At 38.3% G+C, this 21734-nt stretch overlaps 1 protein-coding gene across 11 annotated transcripts in view; it reads left to right on the plus strand.

The window, feature by feature from the left end:
* Nucleotides 1–21734, plus strand: part of SOX6 (SRY-box transcription factor 6) — a 469113-nt gene that overhangs the window by 393392 nt on the left and 53987 nt on the right. For all 11 annotated transcript variants that reach the window (XM_032222712.1, XM_032222721.1, XM_032222668.1 and 8 more), the window contains 2 exons: nt 9033–9182; nt 18020–18200. In XM_032222712.1, coding sequence (XP_032078603.1) covers nt 9033–9182; nt 18020–18200 — 331 coding nt within the window. The remainder of the gene's footprint in view (nt 1–9032; nt 9183–18019; nt 18201–21734) is intronic.

Genomic DNA, 21734 nt, shown 5'->3' on the forward strand with positions numbered 1-21734 from the left:
GATTGTACCCCCCCCACCTATCCCCCCCACACCCACTAGTAGGTTTACAAAGGGCAGGAAATATTAACTATAGAAGGTGGTTCCAAAGGTGAAATAAATTACACATTTTTTTGCTAATATCTGTGGTAATAAAATGGATACAAAATGAAGTAGGTAGTTGTTGATATAAAGTTACCACACAATAAGAGGTCATTAAAAAAACCAAATAAAATGTAAAGTCATATCACTTTTTTCATTAATAAATTCATTTTAATAAATGAATAAGGAAAATAATAAAGGTGATTTTATTTCCTGTTTCTAGGAGGAGTTTTGAGCACGAGGAGTTTCACATAAATAGGTAGCCCACATTTGATCCCTAGCCAAGACTAAGATTGTAGGATCCAATATGAGTTGGTCACTGAGACCAAAGGTTTATCCTTGCAAGCTTTCAGCCTCGTGCTGGAGGCCATCATCAGGGAACTTCTCCCTCTCTCCAGAATGTGTATATGTACTGGGCTGTGCTATGCATATTGTAGGGCAGCCCAGTGTACATATTTTGGAGAGATAGAGAGAAATTCCCTCATGATGGACTCAGTATAAGACTGAAAGCTTGCAAGGATAAACCTTTGGCCCCAATAACCAACTCAAGATTCCGTGCAACATTATCCTGAGATATGTATATTTACCTCCATTCTAAGGCTGCTTGATCTTTAGGTACAAGTATATCATCACAGAAATGTATATACTGTATGTCTCTGCAGGACTTAAGTCATTTAAAATTCTGCTTTTACTTTATCTTTACTCCTACAACAAGCAGTGTTTAAAGAAAAGGTAAAGGTGTGGTTTTAGCATTTCTGACTGTGCTGGCATTTTTATAACTGATTTGTTGTAGTTAGCGTTATGAATTGTCACTTCTTTTTTAAATACAAAAATCACATATGGTGCCAGATGGATACCATAGCATTCAGAACAAAAACAAATGTTGTATGTCTCTTTTAAGTTCATGGCATATTATCTGGGTCTAGTAATATTTATATTAGAGCCCAGCCTCATTCTCCTCTGCACTAATCCTGGACAGGCTGTTTCTTGTGAAACATAATGCAAGAAATCAACATGAATAAGGGACTTGGCAAGTTTCTCTAATTGTAGATGCTCTTGCATGCAGTTTTGCTGTTTTCTGGAATCATCATTATCATCATCATCATCATCCCCAACAGAGGTCAGGAGCTTTGCCACTGAGTTATTTTATGAATCCTTTTAACATCTGTCCCACGGTCTGCTGACTTCATTAGCAGTTCGGAGATCTCCATGTGCTTAAAGCCATCCCAGATCTTGCTCATCTTCACAGCTGTGAATCAGTTCAGGCTTTCCAAAACAGAACAACCAGATGGATAATAGAAATGACTGGATAACAACAAGAAGGGAAGCCACAAGTGAAGAAACAAATGTCTTGAGTGCCAAGATAATTTGGAGGACTTGTTTTGGGGCTCCTTTTTTCGTTAACAATTACAATTGCCTGTCTGTTCTTAAGAAACAAGGAGAAATGGCATTTTGCTCAAAAAAAGAAAGTCTATTCATATCTGTGTGGGAACCTAATCAGGCTCTTGTTTCCAGTGACGATAGCTCCCCAGTTGAACTAGGTCTGCGACAAGAATACTTCTTTTGTATGCCGATTAATGTGGAAGCGATAACATTTCCTATAAGAGACATATGTGTTTACATCTCAAGATGTGTTGTTTGACAAAAAGCTTTGTTCTCGGCATATTTCTCTTGCAGAGCTTCATGCTGAGTTGTTTTTCTGGAAAGCTTTGATTAGCTAGAATTAGTTTGCCAAAGTAAAATAGATACTTGTTTCATGAATCCTCTTGCTGAGCTGTAAATTATAGTCAATTGTATGAAGAGTGACAGAAAGAAAGTGCTGATTTGAATCTCTGGCCAATGATAGGCATATAAAAAATTCAAGGAAATAGTAACCATTTCAAAATTATGCAGAGAAATATCCATATTTTGTGATCTAGTACATGGTGTGATCACATATACATATGCAAACACAAAATAAATTCTTATTTTGATATTGATACAATAGTTAAGTAATGAAACCTGACTAATGAATATGCCTTTTTCTGTCAAGCCAGATTAAAGATACACACACACACACACACACACACATGCACACAAACAGAGTGTATGAATTGGGATATGTCTGTTTTAGAAGTAAGGATAGTTTGCAAGGATACAAAGTTATGTAAAGAATGCTGGGGAGGTACAGAGTTAAGTATGCTTAAGTTGCCATTTCTCTCTAATTCCTCACTTAAATTTCTTCTATTATTATTTACACTTTTTATGCTTTGTATAATATTGATTATCCTGAAAGGAAAGGTATGTAAATATTGTTATGAGTGTGTGTGTGTGTGTGTGTGTGTGTGTGTGTATTTATAATAGTTTCTACCTTGAAATTTCCAGGATAATCTGTTTTTCTCTCTAGCTTAATTAGAGAGAGTTGACTTCCATTCTGTGTACAATTACTTAGTACAGTAAACTCCACTCCAAATAGGTAGGCTGATAATGAGAATGATTGGCAATCTCCCCCTTGTCTTTGTAAATATTGATCTTCCAGTTAAGCAATACTCTAGATATAAGCCTTTTTTCATAGACCTTGGCAGCTTCTTCGGCAAGTGCTGTTCAACTTGCTACTGCTATATTTCTACCCTCAGAAAACCTTTAACCTAGTGGGACAAGAGAGGTCTAACTATCCTTATGTGTTATGAGTGTGTGGTTCATGTATATGTACATGTGGGCTGATTGATCTGTATTGGAACTGCATGTTGCCTTCATGGCCTGCATCTGCTCTAGAATTTAAAGCTGACCATTGACCTGACTGGGCTAAAAGTAAAAGGATGATCAGATAGGGAATAGACATTTCAGTATTAAAATTCCTGACGTGTATGAGAGAGAGAGAGGGAGGAAGGGAGGGAGAGAGAGCGAGAGAGCTTGTCTGTGTGTGTGTGCTATCTTTGTAACAAAAACAACTTCAGTCTCTCAATCTCTATACTACAGGAGGAGAGTATTTGTTGGGGTTGTGCTGTCAGCATTGTGAAGGAAATTCCTACCAATGTCAGCAGGATTTTTTTACCATTGCAGTAGTGTCTGAAACAGGAGAAGGCAGAGGATTCATATAACTGTCCTGTAAACAAAGAATGCAACATCTCTTCCACCCAAACCCTCATGTTTCAGTTCAATGTGGAATGTGTGTTTCTTACATCTATTTGGACCTTTGTCTCTGACTCCTAAACAGCTGTAGAAAACTTTTACACATCAGATGTCACTTATTAACTTGGTGTGTGTGTGTGTGTGTGTGTGTGTGTGTGTGTATGTGCAAACATGGATGCAGCCATTGTATTTATTACTTATTTTTGTCAACCTAGTTACTGACTCTCAATTGTGGCAGCCCTTGATATGGCTCCTAATGAGGAACAACAGCTGTATTTATAGAGAGCCTGGTTCATAGAAGACATTCCACATGAAAACATATTCCTGGATAGCGTTGCATGAGGGAAAACTGATATAAACCAGCCTATGAAATTGTTAGCATGTTTTGAAGGCACTAATTAGTACAGTTTTAAAACATTAGGATTATGTTTCCTGTACTTCCTGTTCATAGAGTTCATTATTCCGATTCCACTTTTTTATATTTCACTATTAATATTTAGCCCAAGTCAAAACTGAATACCTGTAAATAGCATTAATGCTTAGACTTATATACTGTCCCATCATACTTTACAGCACTAACTAAGCAGTTTACAGAGTCAGCATATTGCCCCCAACAATCTGGCTCCTCATTTTGCAGACCTTGGAAGAATGGAAGGCGAAGTCATCAAGGTCGAATACCTTGGCTATGGGCAGACTTTGCCTGCAATACTGCATTCTAACCACCGCACCACCACGGCTCACTAAATAATCTGCAGATTGGCTTTCTAAAGCTAATTAAATTGAACATGTGTTCAATGAGTGTGTGTGTGGGGGACGGGCGTGTTCACCCATAATGCTAGGATTTTTTAAAAGCTGTAATAACATTTTCAGTTTATTAACGTTATATTTAGCTAACATGAAGAGCCATGGTATTGCAGGCTAATTCTGCTGACTTCCAGCAGTTTGATTCTCACTGGTTGTTTGTGCTTTCCATCTTTCTGAAGTTGGTAAAATGAGGACCCAGACAGTTGGGGGCAATATGCTGACTCTGTAAACTTCTTAGAGAGGCCTGTAAAACATTGTGAAGTGCTATATAAGTCTTAAGCACTATTATTATGATCCTACAGACATGTTACATAAAAATGTGTAGTTTTCTTGCAATATTATTTTGAATATAGAAACATTGATATTTACAATATTTGCAATCATAACAGGTAACATATGTTCAAAGGAGATGTTAAATGCATAAAATGTGCATGGAAAAGATGCCTAAAACCTGTTATTTCAGCTTTCCCCTTCCATCAGAACAATTTTTAAAGTAGGTAACTTAATCCAGTTAATAACTTTTAAACTTTTGCTATCTTCAAACCGTGTATGCTATCTGCTATCTTCAAATGATGTATGCAATTGTATGTGGGATTTATCTTTTTTTTAAAGAACCCAGATGCTGAGCAGAGAGCTATTTTTCTAACAAGAGCATCTGGCTCCCTTGGCAGGCTCTTGGAAGCAGTTTTGTAGTTGCCTCTGAATTGTCACACAGCTAAGTTGCTGATGAGTTTTTAGTTTCTTTTAAAATTGCCTCCATTTGCGTGAACACAGTTTATCCCTCATGTCACGATCTTTACATTTTACGGAATTGAATGCTCCTGGGATTGTCCATAGTTAAGGATCCAAAGAAGTTTATTTTAAAAAAAAAACGTCATGCCATGCTAAATTTCTTAGACTGGGATTGAAAGAGATGCTTAGTGTCACTAGGAAAAAAATCCAGCCCTCTGAAACCTCAAGAATTTTGGGAGGTTGAAATAGCTACTTCACTTCATAAAGTGTTTTTGAAATCACTTTGGTTCACCTTAGCCTGGTGTACTCATAATTCCTGAAAGTAAGTAGCAAATCTGCAGGATCTTTTGCTTTTTTCAGAATGACAAAAACAACATTTTAGCATTATACTGCATGCTCGACTCCTTTGGCACATGCATGATGTAAAGATACACATAGAAAAGAAGGGGGATTCCATCGCTACAGTACTTTCATCGGTCTGATTCCTCTTCCTCATATGGAAGCAAATTAAAATGAACTAAATCCTATATATAATTGTAAAAATAGGGACTGTAGTCCAGGAAATTGTGACTTAATTCACTATAGCAGCTTCCCATGGTTCATCAGTTCATCTATGACAAACGACAGTGATCTTGATGCTGAGTTTGTCAATCAGAAAGGTCGGCACTTTGGCAGTTCAAATCCCTAGCACCACGTAATGGAGTGAGCTCCCATTACTTGTTCCAGCTTCTGCCAACCTAGCAGTTTGAAAGCATGTAAAAATGCAAGTAGAAAAAATAGGAACCACCTTTGGTGGGACGGTAACAGTGTACCATGCACCTTCGACATTTAGGCATGTTGGCCACATGACCATGGAGACATCTTTAGACAGTGCTGGCTCTTGGACTTTGAAATGGAGATGAGCACTGCCCCCTAGAGATGGGAATGACTAGCACATATGTGCGAGGGGAACCTTTACCTTTACCTTTATAAATGTTTATCCATTGTTTTAGTTTGTTTTTGAATTTTAAAATGTTCGACTCAAAGTGCTGGTTATGATCTACAGTATATTCTCTAATTGTCTCCCAGTTGTGTTTCTTCGATTAAACAATGTCATCTATCAAGATCCAAGGAGTGTGTCTTCTTTATTGAAGTGCCTTCCCCCTGGAACAATGTATCTTCTGAGTTCTGGATGGCTGTCATACTGCTGTTGTTTCAGACAGCAACAAAGATCTGCTTGTAGGCCCTTTCATGGAATTTTATAGGTTGCCTGCCCATTGTCTTGTTCCTTTTTTAATTTTTTAAGTTAGTCTCGTTGCTGTTGTGTATTAATTCTTATTATACCATTCTAACTTATTTAGTATATGGGAACCTGCCCAGATTTGCTTGGAATTGGATGGTATATAATCTATCTATCTATATATATATAAAAACGTCTGTGTGTGTGTGTGTGTGTGTGTGTGTGTGTGTGTGTGTGTGTGTGTGTTCCAGAGTTATGCAGAGTTATGCTGAAATACCATGAGCAATTTCAACCAAACTTGGTACACAGATGGCTTACTATCTGGAAAAAAAATACTGTGGGGGTAAGACCCACAAGGGGGGGTGTTCTATTACAATATAGCCTGTTGTGCCTTCGAATGGCTTCTACTGTATGCCATAACATGGCTTCTACGTACAGCGCAGTGCAGTTGCCATGGTAAGGTGCTTCACAAGGGGGCTCCCTCTGATAAGGGGGAAAATCCAACATTAGAAATATGTTTGGTCCGGACATTTCCCTCCTAAAAATAAATACCCAGACAACAACAGGTTATCAGCTAGTCGAACAAGAAATAAACATGTTCCCCACATTTAATTTTAGTATTCATCTAAATTGCATCTAAAAGTTTATTTCTTCTTTATAAAATGTCACTCCCTTAGTTAAAACATTACACACACACACACACACACACACACAGAGAGAGAGAGAGAGAGAGAGAGAGAGATTCACATAGAATGTGTAATAGATAATCCTCTGGATTAGTATGCAGAGATCCTTCACTGTCTATTATCGCTTATCATTTCAGAGTTTGCCTCACACGTAAAGCAAAAGCAGGTTTTATTTATTTGAAGTTCTGGAAATATTATTGTACTAACTATGAAACTATTATTTTATGAACCAGTAAAAATGCAGTAGAAGAAGGTACATTAAAAATTAATAATTACTCTGAAAACAGTAGTTATGACTCCTGACATTCAAAGATGACTAACCCATGATAGAATTAATGATGTAGTAGTAGCTTAAAAGAGCTACCAAGAGCTGTAAAGTTAACATTGCAATGGAAAATATTTCTGTTGAAGTATCAAATGTCAATATGCATGTGGAACCTTGATAACTATTTTAGTTACTGAAATTAGATTGAATGCCAGTGGCTAATATAATCACCGTTCTTCACCCCACAGCAGAATACAGCCATTATGCAAAACACTGAAATGATGGTTATTTTTAGTCAACAAAAGAGTATCTCTTTACAAGGCTGTAAAATGTTTTGAAATTCTGGACTTCTTAACAATTAGATATTTCCTGATCCTGAAAACCAGGTCATATGAAGCAAATTTCATAATGAATCATGATATAGAAGGCTCTGTTCTCTTTTAGCCTGATGTCTCTTGAGAGATGATCAACATGTTGCCTTATTTGAGGATAAATTGCCTCTGAAAAATATTGCTCTTGGACTAAGAATGGCTCAGTGCTTTGCTTTGACATTCTTGAATATATTTGCCCAAAGTATAAAAGTTCATTTGGTCATGCACTTTCTTTTCTGAATCCATATTAAGTATGTCTCTAGACTCTCACATAACATAGCTGACACAAGTAGATTTGAGATATGCCTTGAAGAAGACGAAGTGAGAAAACTGAACCTTCAGTTTAGGTACATTCTGGCTGGTTCTAGGGGCAAGACGTGACATCTGAATCGTGGCAGGGAACACATTTTGTTAATACAAGTTGTAAACTGAGAAAATATTGCCTGGCCCTTCAGTTTTCTGTTCTCAAGTAAAGAGTGTCTGTAGATGGATCGTGGCATTTGTCACAGCAATATAACCTATATAAGGAAAAGAGAAGTACAGCTTTTTAAAGTAAACAAATAAGCACAGACCCAGCTATATAAATATATGTCCTCTTACAACATCACATTCCCCCCCCCCAAACTGTGTTCTTCTATTATGGTAGAATGTAGCTTCTCTATGAAATAATACACTTAGGAACTTTTCAATTACTCATCAATAATATTCTGGTCTATGAAATTAATAAAGAATGATATTAAGAGTATACTAGTTCACATGCTGCGAAAACAAACAAACCATGGAGCATGTAATTTGTGTGCGCGGAAAAGATTGGGATCAGAGGAGCAACAACCAGTATTCCTCTAAATCTTTAATTGTAGCAAATTCTTACATTTTATATTCTCTCTGAGTAGGGTCTGTGTGGCACAGTAGTGGAATTTAGAATGAGCAGATTAGAAAGACTGGTGCTGCCAGATCTAGGTGGATTTCAAGCAAAGTCACAAAAGGTGATCACATGATCCTGGGGACCAGGGGTGGGTTTCAACTGGTTCATGGTGGTCCTCGCAAACCGGTTGGTCGGCAAACCCGGAAGTAAGTAACTTCTGGGAACGGCGAAGGGCCCACCCGCCCGCCCGCGCTCCTTATCGGTCTTTGAAGGCTTCTGCGCTTCCACACAGGTGCATGGCACATACAGCGCCTGTGCGATTCTCCGCGAGCAGCTGGATGGCACATACAGCACCTGCGCAAGTCTCCGCGAGCAGCTGGAGCATCGCGCAGGCACATGCGTGAACTGCGCGCGTGCATGAGGACGCTGCCGGCCCCGTTCCAACCGGTTCGGTTGGAACGGGATTAGCAACCCACCCCTGCTGGGGACATTGCAATCATCATAAATATGAGTCAGTTGCTAAGTATCTGAATTTTGATCACGTGACCACGGGGATGCTGCAATGGTCCTAAAGGTGAAAAACGGTCATCAGTCACTTTTTTTCAATTCCATTGTAACTTCGAACAATCACTAAACGAATTGTTGTAAGTCGAAGACTACCCATAATTGTAACCTTCAAGTCAGAGAAACACTGCAAAGCATTAAAACCAAATTGAAGCATTGTTGGTATGACACCCACAGTTTGTTTCTTGTGACCCTTAATCCAGAAGGGTCCATATCTTTCATCATGCTCGTTTAGATGTGCAATGCCCCAAGTCCAGGAACCCAAAACACAGCACTTGCCACTTAGGAATCTCTGTTCCAGGGCTCCTAAAAGAGAAAAGCTGTTTTTGTTTTGCAGCAACTCTATGCCGCTCAGTTGGCCAGCATGCAAGTATCGCCTGGCACCAAGATGCCTTCCACGCCTCAGCCGCCAAATACCACAGGGACGCTCTCACCAACTGGGATGAAAAACGAGAAGAGAGGGACCAGCCCTGTAACTCAAATTAAGGTATTGATTTAGTTTGTTCTCTTGACTATTCCAACTGCATGCAGAGACCTCTTGATTCATTATCCTTTAGCATTGTTTCTTCTGATGTAAGGATACTGTATATAAGGATGAATCTATATTATTAAAGAGCCATTGTGGTGCAGTGGTTAAAATGCAGTAGTGCAGGCTAATTCTGGCGACTGCCAGCAGTTCAATTTTCACCGGCTCATGGTTGACTCAGTCTTCCATCTTTCTGAGGCCGGTAAAATGAGGACACAGATTGTTGTGGCATTATGCTGACCCAGTAAACCACTTAGAGAAGGCTGTAAAGCGCTGTGAAGTCTAAGTGATATTGCTATTATACAGAAAGAGGCCATCTGGATGAAACAAGGACACATTTTCCTCATTTTTAAAGGAACCACTACTGTTGATATTACTGAAAGATGTGTTTGTCCTGACAGAATATATAAAAAATAATAATTTTATCAACAAGAACATCTCTTTATACTTTAATTTCACTAAACTATTGACTGGTTACTGCACGTTGTCATTATTGTTGTTTAAGTGCTTTCTTTTTATCCATAATACATTCAGGATGTTAACAGTAATCTTCATAATCTATCATGTCTGAGAGCTGCACTAGTTATCAGTTAGCGTCCAGGTGCAATTGAAGGTGCTGCTTATTGCTTATAACATTTATTATAGGTGCTTCCCTAATCAATGGGATCTGGAGTGTTTCCATTCCAGTTGATCTCACTAGCTGGGCTGAAACATATGGTCCCTTGAATAGCTTAGCCCTATGCTCTGAAGGTCTTTACAGGCGATAACCAACAGAATTTGAGAATTCATGCAATTCTCAAAATGACAGAGATACATGAGCATACTGTGATTCGCCCATCACTTCATGCACCGTGCATTCTGGACCAGCTATAGCTTCTTAGTTGTGTTCAAATACAGCTTCATGTAGAGCACATTACCGTAGTCTCATTATGAGGTGACCCAAGGCATAAATGAAGGGCTTCCAAGTCACAGAAGCAGAGCTACTATCACATCGAAAGTACCTGTACAAAAATCTTCTTGGTCACAGCTACTACATGCTTTTTAAGAAGTAGTTGTGAATCCAGAAGGACCCCCAGTTCGGATGCCAATTTCATATAGGAAAGTGTAATGCTATGAAGGATAAAGATCCCCCATTAAAAGGCCAGTTTGGTCTAATGGTTAAAGCACCAAGCTAGAAAGCAAGAGGCTGTGAGTTTAAGTCCCATCTTAGCTATGAAAGCCAGCTGGGTGACCTTAGGCCAGTCACTCTTTTTCAGTCCAATTCACCTCATAGTTCTTGTTGTGGGGAAAATAAAGAGGAGGAAGTAGATGTGTTGGATATATTTGCTGGTTTGAGAAACAAAGCCATTTGGTTTTTACAAGAATTCTACTTTTTTAAACATCCTAAATGGATGCAATTTTATTTGTTTTGGGAACTAAGTTTCATTTGTACTATGTTACTTACATTGATTATTATAGATCTTGTATATTTTATTCCTATTTACAAATATTGAGTTTGTGAGCTGCCCAGAACTGATATTTGGTAACAGCATATAATCCCAGTACATACATACAGTACGTACTTAGGCTCTAAATATTTTAAATCATCATAACCTTGTTCAAACAATTTAAAGAGGAAGATCTTATTTCCTTTCCTGAAAAAAAGAAAGAATACAAAAGCAGCTCTTGAACAAGTCCATGATAAACTTGGATACAAAGAAGGGGACAGCTCTCCCCCATGTTCATGCTGACCCCATAAAAAGGAGTCATAGAGAGTGATCCTTTTCTGGAGATTGGTGTTTGGACAACTTTATATCAAGAGAAGTGGTCCTTCAGATAGTTAGACCAGTAACTCAGGGATGGGATATCCTTGACAAATCAAGTTTCCCCAAACCTTCTAGTGGACTGCAGAAAGTCAATGATGTTACTGGCAGGACTGGGCTGTATTGAAGTTTGGGACCTTTCTTCTCCCAATTTTGGAGGAGTTTAAGGATTGGAATAGGAATCATTGGTCCTATCTCCTTCCTTAAATCCTCCCATAAATACTCCAAAGTTTACTACCTTGTTTATAAAAATCATAGAGGCAGAATATAAATTACGGTAAATAAAGTTGCAGTAAATCAAGATTGGAGATTCTTTTTATGTTTAGGGATGGAGTAGTTTGCCTTCTAGATGCCATGCATTGCTATTGTCGCCATTAAATCCCACATAAGAAGATTACAATGGCAATTACTTGTCTTTTGAGAAAGTGTTGAGGAATTATAAATGGGAATTGGAGTCCTCAATCAGAATCCCTTCCTGTCTTTAATTTAAAGAAGAAAAGAAAAAAGAACAGATCTAAATACAATGCAATGGATAACTTTTGTTTTACTTATCTGACTAACCAAGGAAAAGTTCCTTCATTTCATTCAACATGTGGCTGTGCAAAGACCTTGGAGGTCTTCTAATCCAAACATCTGCATGAGCAGGAGACCTTATATCATTCTGGACAAACAGCTGTCCAATCTCTCAACCATTCATTATATCATTTAGCCTCATCTTTGTTGCTTTTGTCTGCAAACATTCTAGTCTCAGTATCTTTTTTGTATCGTGAACATGTATATTCTTCTTGCACTCTGAAAAAAATAATTTATCCTCATTTTACATATATTGAAAAAAGTGCTTACATTGTTGGTTTTGTAAGGGTATGTGTGTTTGCTTGTGTAAAAAAAATGCTCTTGTATTATTTGCATGGCAAGGTTATTGTTTAATCTTCTATAAGGTGACTACAATCTTATTTATGTTTAGTGCAGTAATTGGGCAAGACCCATTCTGAATAGATATGCAGAGAATAGATTTGTTCAAGTAATTCTGCATAGACATGCAGGCAGTAGCACCCTTGCTTATTTCTGAAGATAGACTTATTTGAAAGTCTGATTTGGTTGATCTTCCCAAAGGCCCATTTAGAGCCTGATAAACAAGCTACATAGTGGGTCTATTTGTTGGACAAAAGATATTGTTTGTACTGTATGAGAACCTGTCTCTGAAATAGCTATTTACCTGTATTGAATTCTGAAATGTTGCTATTTAGTTTTGCATATGTCTTCATTGTTCATGTGAAATGTGCTTTCTGATTTGAGTGAGAATGAACAAAGAGTAAGCTGAAAAGTAAGTAAGCAGTAAAGATCTGGTCTTAAAGCATTAAACTATTTGTGCTACGCAAGCTGCCCTAGATATCTCAAAGAAGGAGAAGTCAAGGCCACTTTCCTTACATTGTCAGGAAACAAAATGTTTCAGATCAGTCCTGTATATTAGGAATTTATGTGTATAAATGAATGCCCTTAGCTCTGTGCTAACATAACTACAAACATAAGAGGAATATTTCTATTTCAAATAGTAAAGCAAAGTATTGCTTCATGAGGCAGGATAGCCTGTATTTTCAATTCAATCAGAATAGAGCTGGAAGGGACCATAAAGTCTTCTAGTCCAACCCCATACAATTTGAGACTACTAGCTGTCCAGTCTCTTCTTAAAAACCTCCAGTGATGAAATACCCACAACTTCTGAAGACAAACTATTCCACTGATTAATTGTCCTCACTGTTAGGAAATGTATCCATAATTTCAAGTTACTTCTTTCCTTGATTAATTTCCATCCATTGCTTCTTGTCTTACCGTCTGGTACTTTGAAAAATAAGTTGACCCCCTCTTCTTTGTGGCAGCCCCTCAAATATTGGAATATTGCTATCATATCACCCCTAGTCTTTTTTTCCCTCTAGACTAGCCATACCCAGTTCCTGCAAACATTCTTCATATGTTTTAGTTTCCAGGCCTTTAATCATCCTAGTTTCTCTTCTCTGCATGTTTTCCAAAGTTTCAACATCTTTTTTGTAATGTAGTGGCCAAAATTGGTTGCAGTATTCCAAGTCTCTGGTCTTACTGAGGCCAGGTCTTTACAAGGCGATACTAACGCTTAGAGCCGAGATGGTGCAGTGGTTAAATTCAGCACTGCAGGCTACTTTAGCTGACTGCAGTTCTGCAGTTCGGCTGTTCAAATCTCACTGGCTCAGGGTTGACTCAGCCTTCCATCCTTCCGAAGTGGGTAAAATGAGGACCCAGATTGTTGTTGGGGGCAATATGCTGACTCTGTAAACCGCTTAGAGAGGGCTGAAAGTCCTATGAAGCAGTATATAAGTCTAACTGCTATTGCTAACTGCTACATGTTTTTGATTATATGCCTCTGTTTATACAACCAAAGATTGTATTAGCCTTTTGGGCTGCTGTTGCTACATGCTGCTGGCTCATATTTAAATGATCATCCACTACAGTGGTGGGATTCAAATAATTTAATAACCGGTCCTCTGCCCTAATGACTAGGCGTGGCTTGGTGGTCTTGTGACTGGGTGGGTGTCCAACTCAATGTCACTCAGGTCAATGGGCACTTCACCTTAGCTGTGACAATGGTAATAAGGGTTAACCAGAGAGGCAGTTTCTGTAAGCAGGGCAAGAAAGATTAGGCTAGGAACAACACCTGGATGTTTCCTTCCTGCCTTCCTTGCAGGATTAGCCCTGTAAAGTGGGGAAAAAACAAAAGGAGATTTCTTCCAACAACCGGTTCTCCGAACTGCTTAGAAAGTTACCAACCGGTTCTTCCGAATAGGTGCGAACTGGCTGAATCCCACCACTGATCCACTAGGACTCCAAGGTCCCACACACAGTTCTGTTTTTGAGCCAGATTTTGTCTAATCTGTACTTGTACCTTTGGTTTTTCCTGCCTAGGTGTAAAACCTTACTTTTCTCCACATTAAAAGTAAAGTAAACCTATGAAGCTACTGTTTAAAAGAGATGAAAATATTTGCATACAACTGACACATTTCATATGGAGCATGATTAGTAAAATCTAGTAAGCATGTTCTATGTTCCTGCCTGAATACCTTATGGGAATTGATTTGACTAGGTGAAATAACTGGGCCAGTCTCCCTGCAGTGTCAGTTATAAGGATGGCATTGGCACAAACGTTTTGCCACATTATTTTTCATCCAATATGACTGGTTGATAAAATACTATATATTTTACTACCCCAAACACTGAAGGGGGTAATTCCTATATAATAATAAAACCAAACTATCATGAAAGTGCAGTGTTATAAAAATGGCTTAGTTCTGAATTGCCCTATTCAATAAATTTCCTGCTGTAAGATGTGCTGTGTGCAGTTTTGACAGCAAGAAGAATGCCAGTGATAAGATAATGGAGAGCATTATTGTATTCTTTCATATATTTTTCAGCTTTGAAGTCTTCAGTTCTGCCTGCTAAAATATAGATGATGCACCTTTCTATCCAGCATATCTCAGCTTTGGGCATACTTTAAATGAAAGAGCTAGGTTGCCAGGCTCTTTTCATTTTAATTACAGAAACTCAGTATTCTGCTATCCCAAAAATGCTGTGCCTGGCTGATTGCTAACAAGTTCAGTAGAGGGTACAAGCTCTCTGAAGAACAGCAAAAGATAGTATAGTAAAGAGGAACACTAGATGAAAAGAACAAATCCATTCTTGCATTTCCAGAAGTAGTAGCACATATTTTTAATAGATTTTCCTCAAATTAATTTTGTCTCATTTCTTAATTATTGATTTATTGGATTTAAATCTGCCCTTTAAAAAAGCAACAAGAATATAAATTATAGATAAGTGACAATGAAACCAAATACAGATAAAATCCCAAAGTTCAGTACAACAAAATAAATGAACAATTACGTCCTATCATTAACAACTTGGCAGAAGAGATGTGCTTTTAGCACGTTCAAAATATTGGGGTTTTAAGGGCCAAATCCATCTCCTTAGGGAGTACATTCTTCATCTGTGAATCACACAGGAAAAGCAACTTTCAAGCATATCAGATGGATATAATTCTAGCAGTGGGCATACCTTCAGAGTTGTTCATCGAAGAGACCAGGAAGGTTTTCTTATGATATGTGATCCAATACATAAAACAATACTGAGTTGGCCTTAAGAAGTGAAGAAAAAACTTAAGATTGGCCAGCTTTGATACCCTTTAGTATAAGAGGGGAAAGAGATAATCTCTCTCAGATTTTCAACATTATTTTTTCTATGGCAATAAAGTAACATTCCTGATATCTCTTTCCTGAACTTGCATAGGTCAAAAGGCTGGCACAGAGTCAGGAGGACTTAGTGTTTAGGGTCTTGAAAGTCAGGGCCAATACCTTGTGTGGTCCAGTGGGCAACTGTGAGGTAATCATTTCTTTCCATATAGGATTGATATTATCAATAGAATCAATCAATAGAATGAGGGACATGGAGTTCCAAGAAGAATTAAATAGGTTGCCTCTCCACAGTAGGGACAGAATCAAACAGGGTGTGTGGGAATCGGCAAGATATCTAAATGACCTGATCTCTCCAAAACAAAGAATAGCTTTTTTCAGAGCCAGATTTAACATTCTTCCTTCAGCACTCCTCCAGGGCAGGTATAAAAGAACACCTATAGCCGAACGCGTTTGTATATGTAGTAAAGGAGAAGTGGAAGATAATTCACATGTACTATGTGCTTGCATGTACTGCGAGCTATACAGAGCTTGTAGGTCTGCATATATTCTCCCCTTATTAGAGAGATTGCCAGGGCGGGCAGACAATTTTTATCTAGGCTTTCTCCTCCAGGACACTAACCTGGCTACCACGTATGCAGTGGCAAAGTTCTGTGCTGCTGCAATGTCCATAAGAAAAAAAATTGGCTACAGTATAGCACCATCTTGTACCAATTATCTGGACATATCTTTAACAATCTTTGGACCATAATGTTATTATCCACTTTTAATGTAAATACTTTTAATTATATTTTAATGTTAGTATTTTTAATATGGTGTAAAGACAAATGTATATTGCTGGTCTTTGACCGTAATAAAGTTCTTACTGATTACTGATATCATCCCTATAGTTGTTCTAGTCTGGCTGCTACATTTTGCGCCAATGACAATTTCTGGGTGCTTTTCAAGAACGCTCCCACATACAGTACTTTGCAATAATAAAGGTGGTTGACATCCAAAGTATAGGCAATTGATATTAAATCTGGCTAACTCAGGAAGAGTCACAGCTGGAAAAGAGTTTACACAATCACCATTTATAAATCAGAGACAGTTTGGGATCATTCATAAGCTGCAAAACTGGCTCATTTCTGAGGTTGGACAATATTGTACCGATTACTCTCCTACATTAGAAGATAAGAAGATTAGAAGAGGCGAGTGTCATTGGTCTATTGATAGCATCCAGTTCAAAAACTATTACACAGAAGTTACACAAACTGAGCTACTCTCTGTCATAATTTGAAAATCATGAATCTGAATATGTCAATATGAAATTCAGATTGTTTTATTTTTCCATGTATAAGGTATGCACGCAGTACGTTAAAAACTGACATGTTAGTGTTTCTTTTTAAAAAGTTGATGAAAGCTGACCTTGTAATATATATTTAATGACAGCCATATACCTAGTTATACACAGCTAGAGTATATGATTTATGATACAAAAATATTGCAAATTTTAAGTGAAACTTCAGAAATATTCATGTGAATTTTGGGAATATGGCACGTTTTCTTTCTCATGGACAGACAGACAGATTAATTAAAAACTTAATCTTAAATAAATTATAGGTGGCATACATGAACTAAAATAATTTTAAAACAATAAACAATAAAATAAAAAATAAATACAAACCAGACAACTAATAAATCACAGTAAAGACATAAACACAAGCTAGCTTTGTTTCAAGTTTTAGAATAGTAGCATCTTAAACCTCTTCTGGACCCTCTTCCCTATTTTTGACCTAATACATAAAAGTTAGTGCAAACATTCAGGATTAAAAGCAACTAAACAAGAGAGTTTAAATAAGCAGAACTGAAGAACTATAAAACCAAACTGTTCATCCCTTCTTGTTTCTTTTGTTGTTGTTATTGTTATATATCATCAAATCAGTGTCAACTCTGAATGACCACATAGATAGACCTCTTCTGTGATGTTCTATAGCAACCATAGTTTACTAATTAGTAAGAACAAGATGTTATTTTACTTCATTTGTACCAGTGTCTGCTGTTGTTGGTAGACTAAAGATACGAACATTTCATCATCAGTTTGGGTTTGTGCCAGAAAATATGCTGTTACAAAATATTGAGCACATTGCTATTCTGCTAGACTTTTTGAAAGAAATGAAGAAAAATAACATTCTATTGAAATTATATTTATTTATTAGATTTATGTGCCACCCATCTTGTCTAGAAAAGTCTTTATTTGAAAAGTTTTTCATAAAATGGAGTGGCAAGAGAATCACAACTATAGTTTACGGAAATAAAACTAAAACAGTTAAGTCATCCAATGTTCTTCTTTTAAATGTTTTACCCTAACCTCATTCATGTGCATATTAATAACATACATGCCATATTGTAGTTTAAGAAGTTTCCAGCAGACACAGTTAAACACTGCAACAATGCTAGTTAGATTTTTTTTTTAAAAAAATCATTCTTTGTGAATGCCCTGGGTTAATTTAGATCTCAGAAAACACATTAGGAAATTAAACAGTAATGCAAGCTAATTCAGATTTTAATTTGTCAAAAAGAACGATCTAGTCACATAGTTAATGTAAACAGAGGCACAGCACAGAAGAATTAATGAGGTTTCCCTTTCATTGAATCTTCAAGGAGTGTAGATAATTAGCTCCTTTTGTTATTATTGCAGGAAAATGCAGCATTGTCTGGAAGGTGTAAAATAGCTGTGGCTTCCTAAGTGATAATGTGCTTCATTTGTCTTCTTCTAATAATTATTTACATTAAACTCTTCTAGGATGATGCTGCACAGCCACTGAATCTTTCTGCTAGACCCAAGACAGCAGAACCTGTCAAATCCCCGACGTCGCCAACGCAGAGCCTCTTCCCTACATGTAAAACAAGCCCTGTGAATGTGGGCAATAAAAGTGGAATCCCCAGTCCCATTGGCGCGACTCTGGGAAGAGGATCTTCTCTAGGTACTCAAAAAAGGAACAAATGTGGGTCATTTCAAATAGGGATGAGGAGTTTATGGTCTTCTGTGGGCCTATGTATGTATGTATGTGTGTGTATGTATGTATGTATGTATGTATGTATGTGTATATATGTATGTATGTGTATGTATGTGTATGTATGTATGTATGCATGCATGCATGCAGTGTATCAAAACCAGGTATATTTATAAGGCGTTTGACATTTATTGCATGGAAACTCTGTCATTTTCATTAGGCCTTTGATTTTTATTTTATCTCAATAGATTTCCATGAGGGAAAGTAGTCTTTTCAATATAGCTTAAAGGGTAAATTAAAGGTAATTTTTTTAAAAAAAACCACACAAATTTTTTCAGTCATGCTCAGCTAGTCCACTGGAGCAGGTGGCTATATAGTCACAACAACTACAGAGAGTCGGTTCTTCACATCTGAGGCTGCAAATATGCTTCAGATTGGACATGGGCTTCTTTAAGGAGGTCGTATTAAATCTATGGGGTCCTTCTTTTGGCTGAATCTTTTCCTGGGAACATGCAGTAGCTACTAGTTCTCTGGAGACATTGGCAGCACCCCTATCCTCTTTCCAAATAACTCATTGCAAAATTTTATGGACACACACAAAGATTGTCTACAGAGGGGCCAAGAGGTGTAGCTTGCATTGTCATACATGAGCTTCAAATCTCAATTTATTGGCACAGACATTTTATCTATTTATTATTCAAATTTATTTATGTGCCCATCTGCCCCAAAGGGGACTCTGAGCAGTGCACAGTAATAAATAAGTCAGCTGATACAAAACAGATAAAAATCTAAAAAGTCACAATAAGTAGTATCAAAAATAAAAATTTCATGGAATAACGCTGTGGATATTGGTTTGTGACTGACTTCTTTTAGGATATTTTCCCTGTCCAAATGCTAACCAGTTCCAACCTTGGTATACAAACAAGATCAGGTCAAGTTAATAATAAAGATCAGTGGTGGGTTTCAAATGTTTTTAGAACCTCTTCTCTAGGTGTGGCCTGCTTTGTGGGAGTCGCTTGCTGGCCATGTGACCAGGTGCGAGTGGCTTGGCAGTCATGTGACTGCATGGGCGTGGCCAAAATGTTGGCTTAGAAACTCTGGCATTTGAAGCATGCAAGTCTTAAAGCTGTCAAGTTACAAGACCCTTGCACCGCTAACCCTTTAGAAAAAACCCTAGGGGTATTCAAACTTGACAGCTTTAAGACTTGTAGACTTCAACTCCCAGAATTCCTCCTACAGTCATGTTGGCTCAGGACCTCTGGCATTGAAGTGTGCAAGTCTTAAAGCTATCAAGTTACAACACCCTTGCTCCCCTAACCCTTTAGAAAAAAACCCCAGGGGTGTTCAAACTTGACAGCTTTAAGACTTGCACACTTCAATGCCAGAAATCTCCTCTCGCTCTTCATCTTGATGATGTGCGGACGAGTGGGAGGAGGGAGCTGGTACCAGTTCTAAACGTCATTGTAGATTTGTGGAACCTCTTCTATAGAAGAGGTTAGAACTGGCAGGAACCCACCCCTGATAAAGATACTACTGAAAGTGAACAGTCTGAAAACTCTAATAAAACAAATCAAGGTGAGCAGTGAAAAAATGGAACTAAAATTAAATATAAAGATGACCAAACTAATGACAATAGGCACAACAACCAATTTTAGAATTAACGATGAATATGTTAAAGGGCAGAAGCCATCTACCATTTTAGGATCAAAACTCAACAGTAAAGGAACAACTGTTACATATACTGCAGACTATATGCAGAATAGCATATATACAGAATTCCCATAATGGCTATGGGAAAAATGTTCAGATGCTCTGTTATGTTTATATCTACAAAGATCAGAATAGTGCAGGCAATGATATCCCCCAGGATATTCAATGGAAGTGAATGTTGGATTTTGAAGAAGTCAGTTTCAAAGAGTTTTGTTGATGTTGGAGAAAACTCCTGAGAATACCATGGATAGCCAAGAAAACAAAACAAAACAAAAAATGAATCAATGAACAAATCTCCAGGGTTTCACTTAAGGCACAAATGACCACTCTCAAATATCCTACTTCATACCTATTATGTGAAGACCTGTAGAGTAGCAGTCACCAAACTTTGTAGCGTTCAAGCTGTGGTGGGAAAGGAGAACTGGGCTGTGCGAGCAGTGGGCTGGCATGTGCATGTGTGCACAGCTCCACTTGCAATGTGCTGATGCGCATATGCATGCGTGCAGCTCAACTTGGGTAAATTGAGCTGCACATGTATGAGATTCCAAATAGGCCACAGCCCAATAGTGGCCCATGGGCCAGGAGTTGAGGACCCCTGGTTTAGAGAGCTCTCTAGAGAGGGCTCTGATGGTGGGAAAGGTGGAAAGAAAGAGAAGACCATCACTAAGGTGGACAGCAATGGGTACACTCTTGGGAGATCTGAAGGATCAGGTTGGAGTCAATTCATCCTGGAGAAGACCTATGTGGTTGCTCAGGAATGATACTGATTTGTAGGACCATTATTAAATATTAATATTTTAATGGGTCTGCAAAAACTGGAATGTAAAGTTTTAATCAACTTTGGTTCTTGCTTTTGTTGTCTCATGCAAGGAGTAATTTCTAAGCACTCTACAAAGCAGTCATCCAAAAAGCCCACTGCATTAATTCAGATATATTGTAACTAAATCATATGTTATCCTGGTCAGTCTAAAGTCTCAAGAAACCTATCTAAATTGGGCAAAAGCATGCAGTTTAAATATCCCACACTAAATTATTGTTTTGCTTTGATTGAAACATAGACAAGTAATCTTTTATACAATTAAATCCAATAGTGGAAGTAACAAATATTTATTTAATAGTCATACACACTTGCTTCTGATAAGAACTGTTGAACAAAAGGGAGACGGGGGAACCCCTGCAGGGCAGAGCTGAAGAATATGCCCAATTCTTAGCGGACAAAATTGCTCGGTTTCGGTCGGACTTGGACTCCACACCTGCAGTTCCAGCCGAGGCACAGGGGGATCAAGTAGAACAGCTCTGGGTTGAGTTTCAGGACGTTACCCCCGGGGATGTGGACAAGGCCATGAGAGCTGTAAGTTCCTCCACCTGTGCTCTGGATCCGTGTCCCTCATGGCTGGTTGTTAACTGCAGTGAGGTGACACGAGGCTGGATCCAGGCGGTTGTAACCGCCTCCCTTCGGGAGGGGAACTTCCCCGCCGCACTGAAAGCGGCGGTGGTGAGACCCCTCCTGAAGAAACCATCCTTGGATCCAGCTGTCCTCAATAGTTATCGCCCGGTCTCCAACCTTCCCTTCTTGGGGAAGGTTGTTGAGAAGGTGGTGGCCTTCCAGCTCCAACGGTCCTTGGAGGAAGCAAACTATCTAGACCCCTTCCAGTCAGGCTTCAGACCCGGTTACAGCACAGAAACCGCGTTGGTCGCATTGATGGATGATCTTTGGAGAGCCAGAGATGAAGGACATCCCTCCATCCTGGTCCTCCTTGACCTCTCAGCGGCTTTCGATACCATCGACCATGG

Source organism: Thamnophis elegans, chromosome 1 (assembly GCF_009769535.1).
Source record: "Thamnophis elegans isolate rThaEle1 chromosome 1, rThaEle1.pri, whole genome shotgun sequence".
Lineage (NCBI taxonomy): Eukaryota > Metazoa > Chordata > Lepidosauria > Squamata > Colubridae > Thamnophis > Thamnophis elegans.